The sequence below is a fragment of the Rhinolophus sinicus genome, chromosome 2 (assembly GCF_057876585.1).
Source record: "Rhinolophus sinicus isolate RSI-liver-muscle chromosome 2, RSI-T2T, whole genome shotgun sequence".
NCBI lineage: Eukaryota > Metazoa > Chordata > Mammalia > Chiroptera > Rhinolophidae > Rhinolophus > Rhinolophus sinicus.
The window spans coordinates 73,332,146-73,342,383 of NC_142502.1; the positions used below are offsets into that span (position 1 = coordinate 73,332,146).

Consider the following 10,238-nt stretch of genomic DNA (forward strand, 5'->3'; position numbering starts at 1 on the left):
TGTGACATGCTGTTTCCATAACAATCATGACATATAAAATAGTTGAGTTTTTTTAAAAAAATAATTCTGCAAAGTTCTTTTTGCAGCAAGAACATCTTGCCAGTAGATTTACCAGAAGCAGATGGTACTAGAAAAACAGAGATGACATAGCAACAATTCAAAAATACCAAACCCAAACATTGTTTTTTAAGACTACAGGACATTTAATCTTAGAAAGTACAAGGATGTGACAGGACTCTAGAATGAGGGGTGACTATTTATGCTGCCCTTGATTTTTAAAAATCCTCCTTTAAAGAAACTGGTTTTTAAACATTTCTTATTTCACGATATTTAAACACAGCATCTTTAAGATTCTACAAATGGAACTGATAAGGAAATTAATAAGCAAACCTAAAATGCAGGGACGTTAAACACAGAGCTCAAAGCAAGGTCACTGTAGCACATTCTTAGTAAAGAAACCATTCTATGACAAGATTCCAGTTCATGAGGACTCTTAAATAAAATAATAATAATAATAATAATAATAAGCAACAATTAAGATTTATTGAATGATTACCAGATGCCAGGCACTGTGTTAAGTACTTTACATTGATTGTCTTATTTAATCCTCACCACAACCCTCTGGGGTAAATATTAGTTATTATTATCTGCACTTTATAGATATGAAAACTGAGGCTTGGAGAGGTGAAATCACTTGCCAAACATCCCATCCTTAGCTGTGGTAGAGCCAACAGGGATTTGAGTGAAGGCATTCTGATTGCAAAGCTGCCTCACTCAGAAAGCACTATACTATATACACAATGGGTAAAATCAAACAAAAAGGAAAAAAAAAACAAAAAAACTCCACACCAATTATTGTTCTAAGTTGGTGCAAAAAACCAATGCTCAGCACTTGAGATACTTTTCTTATCTAATTTTCACAGTAATCTTATGGGGTAGGTATTACTACTGTATTACTACTATATCCTCCTTTTATAGATGAGGGAGCTAAAGCTTAAAGAGGTCCAGTAACTTGCCCAGAGCCACACATTCAGTAAGTGATGGATGCAAGAGTTGGATCCAGGTCTGTCTGTCTCTGAAGCCCCAATGTTATTCACAGGTCCCTCAGGGGTCTCAGAGAACACCCCACACAGATATATATTGCTCTCTGTTCCTACCCTTGGAGGAGCAAACTCGCCTCCCACCTTCTTTTTTAGGGCAATCACCCCAAACACCCACCCTCCAAGGTTTCCTTCCACTGGCTGACTCCCAATTTCTATCCAAACAAGGTGAGACCTTCTCTGTCCTGAGAAGCTTTCCTTGCTGCTGTCCTCATCCCCTCCCCAAGTCTGGGTCCCTCCTGAGTGCTCAAAAGCAACTTAGGCTTACCCGGTTCCAGTATTCATGCTCTCCTGGAGTCATCTGTTTACTGTCAATGTTCCCTCTCCAAGGTTCTGCCACACACACCATCCAACAGTGATTATTTTTTTGTCTCCTCAATGTCTAGCTAAGTGCCTGCTTAATGAATGCTGATGGATGGATGAATTAAGACTGACCTCTGAAGTCCTGTACAATTACCAATATCTACTGAACGCCATAATTTGAAAGCACACGCACACACACGCACACACACACACCACACAGTGTAACATATCAGTGAATCTACAGTTCTATACTTAAATGAAATGGACAAAATAGTACTTACTATTAGAATGAAAAATGACAATTGATAAAGTCTCTCTCTATTTTGAACAATAACAGATTTTTCTTTGTTTTTTGAAAGAGCTAATGATTATTTTATAATTATAATGAACACTAATATTTGTAAAAATGGTCTGCATCTTCAGGTACATTTTCTCATTTAATCCTATGGTCAGTTGTGTGAAATAGGTACTATTAAATATTTTACAGTAGGATAAGCTCAAGGGTGATTTATTCAAGATCACACAGCTAACAAATAAAATTGCTGGGAATAGACACCAACTCTTCTTAGTACAGTGTTCTTTCCACTAAGTTACCTATGAAGACATAGAAATATTTAAAATGAATAGCCAAATAGTCCTTGGTTTAATCATATTCTAAAATACCCTTTTAAAAATCATTTTCAGTTGGCACAGGCAAGATGCAAACGTGGCAAGCCCCAGCAAAATCACTTAAAGCTGCTTTAAATTAGGCCCAATAACAGTGATTAGCCAATACTGAAAGATGCTTGTTGAATCACAATTATCAAAGATGCTTGTTGAATCACAGATATCAAAGACCTATTACTGTTTACCCTTTTACTAAGTAAATTAACTAAAATTCTTTTGTTTCTTTTTTTTTAATTTATTGTTTAAATTTATTGGGGTGACAAGTGTTAGTAAAATTACGTAGATTTCAGGTGTACAATTCTGTATTACATCATCTATAAATCCCACTGTGTGTTCACCACCCAGTTTTTTTTTTTTCTAAAAAGGGTCATGCAGATGTTAATACACTGTATTTTTAACAGTTTACTCTAAATGATATGAGCAACTTTAAAGAAAATCTTAAGCAAAATAGACCTTAGATTACGACGGAAAAGCACATTTACAAGTCTCAACAATGCTACTGTTACCATTTTAACACGAAAGTTAGTAAAAGGCATACTGTATCTGCTGTAAAGTCGTGGGGGTGGGGGACGCTCTAGGACTATGTTCAAAACACAGGGCCTAGGGAAAAGAGCTTTAAAAAAAAAAGTAAAGATATTTGTTTCACTCTTTTAGTGGCCAGGCCACGCTGACGAGAATCGCCCCCCACCCCGAGCCACGTGGGGTTTTCTGCCTCCTCCCGAGAGCTTCCTTCCGCTGTACAGGCACCAAAGAAAGTGACCTCAAGGTGGGGGCGTGTCCGGGGGCGGGCCAGGGTGACCTCAGTCCTTCGGAGACCCGAGCCCGCAGGCCTGAGACCCCCGGCTCTCTGCCGCGGGGTGCTGGCCATCCCACACGTGTCGGAACGCCCTGGAAGCGCGGGCCGTGCAGCCCCGAGAGCAGACGCGGGGGAAGGACGGCCCCGCTCCCGCCTCGCCACCCGGGGACTGCAGCGCACTGCCGGCGCCGCCCCAGCCCGCCTTTCTCGGAACCCCGGTGCGCCCCGGGCCGTGCGGGGCTTCCTTGGGACCCGCGTTCCCGGCCCGTTCCGGTCCTGATCGAGAGCAGAAATGTGAGCTCTGCCCCGAGATAAGGCTTTTGGCCAGTGTCTAACCCTAACTCACTATATGGCTCGACACCCACCCCCGACCCCAACACACCGTCTTAGCCATATGTCAACATTAATAAGAGCACCCAGTCGGTGGTGCCCAGTAAGGGGTTCTCTGTAAGGTATTTGTATATATATAAAGTGTATACTCTTACCTGCAATCACAGGGCCTTGGGGAAAACTTGCCTATAACCAGGGGTACTTTTGGAGTCGTACTTCAATTTGCCTTTCTTTCTCTCTGGGCATAATAAACTTCAGCTGACATTATTTGGTCCTGGAATACTTTCGGACCATTTTGTTACCTTAATCATGTTTGGAATGTTGGATTTTTTTTTTTTTTTTTTTTTTTTTTGTCACTTTCCAAAGCAGTAAGATTGACGTACTAGAAAAATGAAAAGGTGAGATTTTAATCAGGAGCTATAGTTTTTATAAGCTTCTGTGGAAATGTTTGTGGTCATCTTAAAGAATTTCAGTGTCCAACATAGTGCTGAATACACACATATAACTATAAAAATTACTGTTTAAATTATAGTAGTCCATATTTTCAAATAGAATAATTCAATTGAAAGCATATTACAATTTTATTGTATAAAAGTACTTAACGTTTGCAATGTAACATTTTAATTAATCGTGCATATTTCACAGATAACTTATTTTACTAAACTGAAATTTGATACTTTCTCCTCTTACCAACATCCACTTTTCATTTTGACCTTTCTTTCTTAGATTAGGTGTTAACCATAATTCTGGATTCCAGGTAAAACTTTCAAATACTGAACTTTTGTCTTTAGTCTTTGCTTCCTTCCCTCTTGTCACTAAATACCATTTCTTCATAGTTTCAAAAATTTGCCATTCCTGTTAAAATGCTTATATGCCTTAATATTACCTTCAAAAATGTGCAAGCCTAAACCATTTAAGGCATACTCTGCTACAGAAGGCATGGAAAATAATAAATCTAGTGTAGCACCCTAATTTTAATCTGAAATAACAGTGTGCAGTTAATATTACTATGCTACACAAGTATGGCTGATTGTAGGAATCTAGTTCCAAAGAGAATAGTGATTATTTAATACAATATTTCCAAGGAAATAAGCAAGAACAGAGATATTCACATTGTTTCTATAGCTAGTGATTTTTATTGGTACTTCTTCCATCTTTATCTTATTACAAACATGGACTAGCATATCAAGATAATTTTATTCCACGTGTATATGATTGAGCAAGGGCACTAGGAAAATGCAACGAGAAAAAAGAATTTGTGAAAGGAGAGAAGCTAGACATACAAACATTATAGAAAAGGCTTTTGTTGCTAGAAAAAGATTTGTTATGTGTATTCTAGGGAAACTTTTACATGGCCTAGTTTCTTTCATGAAAACTATCTCAAAGTGAAAACTAGAAACCTCTTAATGAACATAAAAAAAGTTGATTTTTAGAAGTTTATGTCTATAAAGTGTGGTGAAACAAGAAGACGTAAGAAGGCTATTTCAGATTTCTTTTAATTAAAAAAAGGCATTTGCATTGTGAGAAGTAACTGAAAGCTAAGACTATAATAACTCCATTCTACAATGAAATACACGTTTGCCTGGCACTGCTTCCCAATTATTTTATATGTTAGTTTTCCTGTTCAATTTGATTGTAGATCCTCTCCAAAAGGAAGTATTTCTTTTGCACATTCTACAGAGCTTTGCTTAGCACTGGACATATAGCAGGTTCTCAAATATTTGTTAAAGAATCTACTGGAGAAGTTGCAGGGATGTTTTACACACGGGTGAAGAGACATAATGATCTAGTGATTAGTTGTTTTTTTTTTTAAAAGAGGTTCTTCTTTCTTCAAGACTATTTCTGAGTCTACCCTGGGTTGCCAACCAAAAAGGCCTTATCCCGTTTCGCTCTAGACTTATGCTAAAATTCGGTTACAACCAATAGGACGACAGAAAATGAAGCTATTTATTTAAATGCTATAGGCCATTTTTGAGCAGCAGTGATTTCCCACTGGGTGGATAACCTTGCTGATGTTGTAGAGGTTACTCTCTACATGAGATCATGCGGAAAGATTGAATTTGAAAAATTCTTTTTAGGTTTCTCATACTTGCAATCAAATGAGTGCATACTGGAAAAAATGTACCAGTAGGGTGACACACACTCACGGTCCTTTTAGTGTAATAAAACTAAAGTTAAAAGTAAGGCAAACTAGGATTGAAGTCTACTCTCAACTTGAAAAGTGGGCGTCTGGGGTACCATGGGTGAATGTGTGATACACACTTCGATAAAAGCAGCTGGCTTTAACTGGAACAAGCCAAGAGGCCAGCCCAAGGCATATTCGTCGGGCTCATGGACACTGAGTTGAACCCCAGGGTCCGCTGCCCCAGGTCCCGGGCCTGGTACACCTCTCCAACCAGGGGCGCGGAGGAGCCAGCAGCGGGCCGGTAAGCGACAAGCAGAGGAAGCAGTTCAAGAGGTTTGTCCTGGACATGCAAGAGGACAAAGCTGAGGACGGGAGGTGTATTGCGGATTTAAGGGATACCCCAATCTCGACACCATCTTCACAGATAAACCAGGAACGGTAGAGGGGAGATTCTGAGGGTCCCCACCCAGCCGTCCCCCGCCCCCCCAGCTGCTGCTGAGAGTAATTCATACAAAAGGAGGGCTCGCCTTTGCCTCTGGGAATCCCAGGGACCGTCGGTAAACTCCCACTAACCTACAACCCAGGGATCGCTCGTCCCCACCCTCTACCCCTCGCTCTCGTCATCCTCGGGGTGGAGAGGAGCATGCGCGAGGCGACAAGTGCTGTTTAGTGAGCTGGGCGCACATCGCCCACGGTCCCCGAAAAGGAGGGGGAGGGGACGGCGATTGAAAGGGTGCCCGGTGGAAGTGGCGCGGGGTAAACTGGGAAAGTCGTGTCGTGTACTGGCTCCGCCCTTTCCCCCGAGGGTGGGGGAGCGCCGTATATAAACGCCGTGGTCCTCCTCAACGTTCTTTTTCGCAACGGGTTTGCCGCCAGAACACAGGTGAGTGCCGGGCGTGGCTCCCGCGGGCCAGGCCTCCCGCAGCGGGCTGCGACCCTAGTGTGCCGTTCCCTAGTGCCACGCCACTGAGCCACTTGGCGATGTTCCTGACCCTAAATTCGGGTCGTAAGTGGGTGGGAGAGTTCGAGGCCTTGCGCTTTCTACAGGCGCCCCGTCGCCTCGTGCTTGGGTTGAGGCCTGGTTTGCGCGCCGTGGCTGCCGCGTGCGAATCCTGCCGCACCTTCTCGACTGCCCGGTTACCGTGAACTCGCCGGGTTTTGAATTTTCATAAAAGGCACCTATGGTTTTTTACCGTCGAGATAGTTTAGCCGAGGATCTCGACAGGGTGGGCTTTTTTTACACTTGTGGGGTTCTCGGGGCGGCCGCGAGGAGCGGAGGGCGGCGGCGGGGTCCTCCATTCGGAGCACACGTCCCGCTAGTGTCCCGCGGAGTGGGCCGGGCGGTTCTGGTGCCAGGCGCCCGCCGCCGTGTGCCGCCGCTCGGCACCAGTTGCGTGCGCGGAAAGATGGCCGCTCGCCGGCCCTGTGCAGGGAGCTCAAAATGGAGGACGCGGCGGCACGGGAGAGCGGGGCGGGTGAGTCACCCGCACAAAGGAAAAGGGCCTTTTCCTTCTCAGCTGCTGCTTCCTGTGACCCCGTGGTGTGCCCGGCACCGTCCTGGCACCTCGGTTTCTTCTCGCGGCCTTTTGAGCGGGGCTTCCTCTGGTTGGGGGAGGGGACTTAGCGATGGAGTTTCTCCACACTTGGTGGGTGGAGACGAGAGTTGGGCCAGTTTGGCACTGGTTGTAATTCTCCTTGGAATTTGCCCTTTGAGTCTCGATGGGGGCATATTCTCAAGCTTGTGGTTCGGTAATTTTCAAGTTTCCCCCCCTCTCCCCAATTTAGGTGTAGTGAAAACCACCGCTGAATCTAACCCAAAATGGGAAAGGAAAAGACACACATCAACATCGTTGTCATTGGACACGTAGATTCCGGCAAGTCTACCACTACTGGTCATCTGATCTACAAATGTGGTGGGATCGACAAAAGAACCATCGAAAAATTTGAGAAGGAGGCTGCTGAGGTAGGTAGTAACATAAGATAGTTAAACTAAGCTGAGTGCCAACAAGTACATTAAATGGTAAAATTAGTAATCTATAGATCTGCGTGTCATACTAGTTAAGATATAAGCCAATGTTTGCATGGAATCCGCTTTGTAAGCATATTTTGAGATTAAGGTAAAACTTCCCAGATTTAGCAGTGGTAACGTGGAATCTAGCATTTCTGCTAAATATGGGAGTTAGGAGTTTAAAGCTGAAGTTTGCTTGTGTATGTTACCAAGTAACTGTTAATCCTTACAGATGGGAAAGGGCTCCTTCAAGTATGCCTGGGTCTTGGATAAACTGAAAGCCGAACGCGAGCGTGGGATCACCATTGATATCTCCCTGTGGAAATTCGAGACCAGCAAGTATTATGTGACCATCATCGATGCCCCAGGACACAGAGACTTTATCAAAAACATGATTACAGGCACATCTCAGGTTTGTGGGCTTAACCTTGAAAATTTGGGGGGGCCTGTCTTCTACATTGGGTTCATCCTTTGAAGAGCATTTCTTTAACAGCATGTGGCCTTGTTTTCTTTCAAAGGCTGACTGTGCTGTCCTGATTGTTGCTGCTGGTGTTGGTGAATTCGAAGCAGGTATCTCCAAGAATGGGCAGACCCGTGAGCATGCCCTTCTGGCTTACACACTGGGTGTGAAACAACTAATTGTTGGTGTTAACAAAATGGATTCCACTGAGCCGCCTTACAGCCAGAAGAGATACGAGGAAATCGTTAAGGAAGTCAGCACCTACATTAAGAAAATTGGCTACAACCCTGACACAGTCGCATTTGTGCCAATTTCTGGTTGGAATGGTGACAACATGCTGGAGCCAAGTGCTAACGTAAGTGACTTTTAAGACAATTGAAAGAGCCCTGGAGAGGGCAGGATTGGCGGTAACACTGACAATCTTGTCTTTTAGATGCCTTGGTTCAAGGGATGGAAAGTCACCCGTAAAGATGGCAGTGCCAGTGGAACCACACTGCTTGAAGCTCTGGATTGCATCCTGCCACCAACTCGTCCAACTGACAAGCCTTTGCGTCTGCCCCTCCAGGATGTCTACAAAATTGGTGGTAAGTTGAACATTACTATCAGAATGTAACTTGAATAGTTTGCTGTAATTCCTTCATGTGATAGTTATGACTGTGCCCTAAACATTTTAGGTATTGGTACTGTCCCTGTGGGCCGAGTGGAGACTGGTGTTCTCAAACCCGGCATGGTGGTCACCTTTGCTCCAGTCAATGTTACAACTGAAGTAAAGTCTGTTGAAATGCACCACGAAGCTTTGAGTGAAGCTCTTCCTGGGGACAATGTGGGCTTCAATGTCAAGAATGTGTCTGTCAAAGATGTTCGTCGTGGCAATGTGGCTGGTGACAGCAAAAATGACCCACCAATGGAGGCAGCTGGCTTCACTGCTCAGGTAACACTTCAAAGTGACATGTTTTTACTTACTGCCAGAGCCTTAACTGTCTGAGAGTCACTACATGTAAATCTTTTCTCCTAGGTGATTATCCTGAACCATCCAGGCCAAATCAGTGCCGGATACGCACCTGTGCTTGATTGTCACACAGCTCACATTGCTTGCAAATTTGCTGAGCTGAAGGAGAAGATTGATCGTCGTTCAGGGAAAAAGCTGGAAGATGGCCCCAAGTTTTTGAAATCTGGTGATGCTGCCATCGTTGACATGGTTCCTGGCAAGCCCATGTGTGTTGAAAGCTTCTCTGACTACCCTCCTCTTGGTAAGGATGACTATTAAGTGTGATTAGAAATTTTACTTACAGTGAAAAGCATTACTTTTGTGTACCAAGTGTTTCTAATGATATAAATGTTTTAACAGGTCGTTTTGCTGTTCGTGACATGAGACAGACAGTTGCTGTGGGTGTCATCAAAGCAGTGGACAAGAAAGCAGCTGGAGCTGGCAAGGTCACCAAGTCTGCCCAGAAAGCTCAGAAGGCTAAATGAATATTATCCCCAATACCTGCCACCCCAGTCTTAATCAGTGGTGGAAGAACGGTCTCAGAACTGTTTGTCTCAATTGGCCATTTAAGTGTAATAGTAAAAGACTGGTTAATGATTACAATGCATCGTAAAACCTTCAGAAGGAAAGGAGAATGTTTTGTGGACCATTTGTTTTTTTGTGTGGCAGTTTTTAAGTTATTAGTTTTTAAAATCAGTACTTTTTAATGGAAACAACTTGACCAAAAATCTGTCACAGAATTTTGAGACCCATTAAAACAAAGTTTAATGAGAAACCTGTGTGTTCTTTTGGTCAACACTGTAACTTCCCATAGTATTACTTAGGTAAGATTTAGTTACCCATAACCTATTTCTGGTGTTACATCTGCTGAAACTAGAATTTGATAATTTGGGGTTAACATTTTCTGGGTGGGAACTTTGGGTTTTTTCACCTTGTTTTAAGGGGAGGAATCATCTGTTTACATAAAGCTATGGGAGGGGGTCTGTTGGTGCAACACTTATTAATAGGTTAGGACAGATAAGAAAAGAGGAACTTGATGTGTAAGCTACTTTACAAAGGCCAAATTCTGTAATAAAGTCCATGTTGCATATAAAATTTTGTATAGTTAACATCAATATTGAGTAAATTTGTTGGTATGTCAAATTTTAGTTTTTCAGTTGAATGAATTCTCACATTTACAAATAAATACTGAGGTAGTTCAAAGAGCCGAAAGTAAATGAGGGTTAAGTAATACTGAACACTGTCTTGCTACAGTTAATTGTATACAGATTCTAGGAAAAATAAATGATACTGGAAGTTGAGTGTGTTTTGTCACTTAAATACTTATACATCTACTTCACTATACAGTCTCAAGGTTGGGTGAAGAAACTGCCACAGGAAATTAAACCCAAAGTTGAAAGAGTTACAGTGGCAAATTAGCCTAAATGTGGAGGGAAGGACCCATTTGAGGCTATGAATGTAG

At 42.8% G+C, this 10,238-nt stretch overlaps 1 protein-coding gene across 2 annotated transcripts; it reads left to right on the plus strand.

The window, feature by feature from the left end:
• Positions 1-2,863: 2,863 nt before the first annotated feature.
• Positions 2,864-9,551, plus strand: EEF1A1 (eukaryotic translation elongation factor 1 alpha 1). Of its 2 annotated transcripts, none has more exons than XM_088795606.1 (8): positions 2,864-3,159; positions 7,106-7,283; positions 7,561-7,740; positions 7,847-8,143; positions 8,222-8,372; positions 8,463-8,719; positions 8,804-9,038; positions 9,137-9,551. In XM_088795606.1, the coding sequence occupies exons 2-8, from the start codon at positions 7,140-7,142 to the stop codon at positions 9,259-9,261; spliced, it is 1,389 nt and encodes a 462-aa protein (XP_088651732.1). In that variant the 5' UTR covers positions 2,864-3,159; positions 7,106-7,139; the 3' UTR covers positions 9,262-9,551. The 2 variants fall into 2 exon arrangements, with proteins under 2 accessions (XP_088651732.1, XP_088651731.1); XM_088795605.1 differs by lacking the exon at positions 2,864-3,159 and adding an exon at positions 5,970-6,203.
• Positions 9,552-10,238: the final 687 nt, after the last annotated feature.

What these genes read in the sequence shown, in the direction of transcription:
- EEF1A1 (XM_088795606.1), top strand. Translation starts at nt 7,140, where the DNA reads ATGGGAAAGGAAAAGACACACATCAACATCGTTGTCATTGGACACGTA. An exon ending in TGCTGGAGCCAAGTGCTAAC is followed by an intron (nt 8,144 to 8,221) that starts GTAAGTGACTTT and finishes CTTGTCTTTTAG; the next exon opens with ATGCCTTGGTTCAAGGGATG. An exon ending in GGATGTCTACAAAATTGGTG is followed by an intron (nt 8,373 to 8,462) that starts GTAAGTTGAACA and finishes TAAACATTTTAG; the next exon opens with GTATTGGTACTGTCCCTGTG.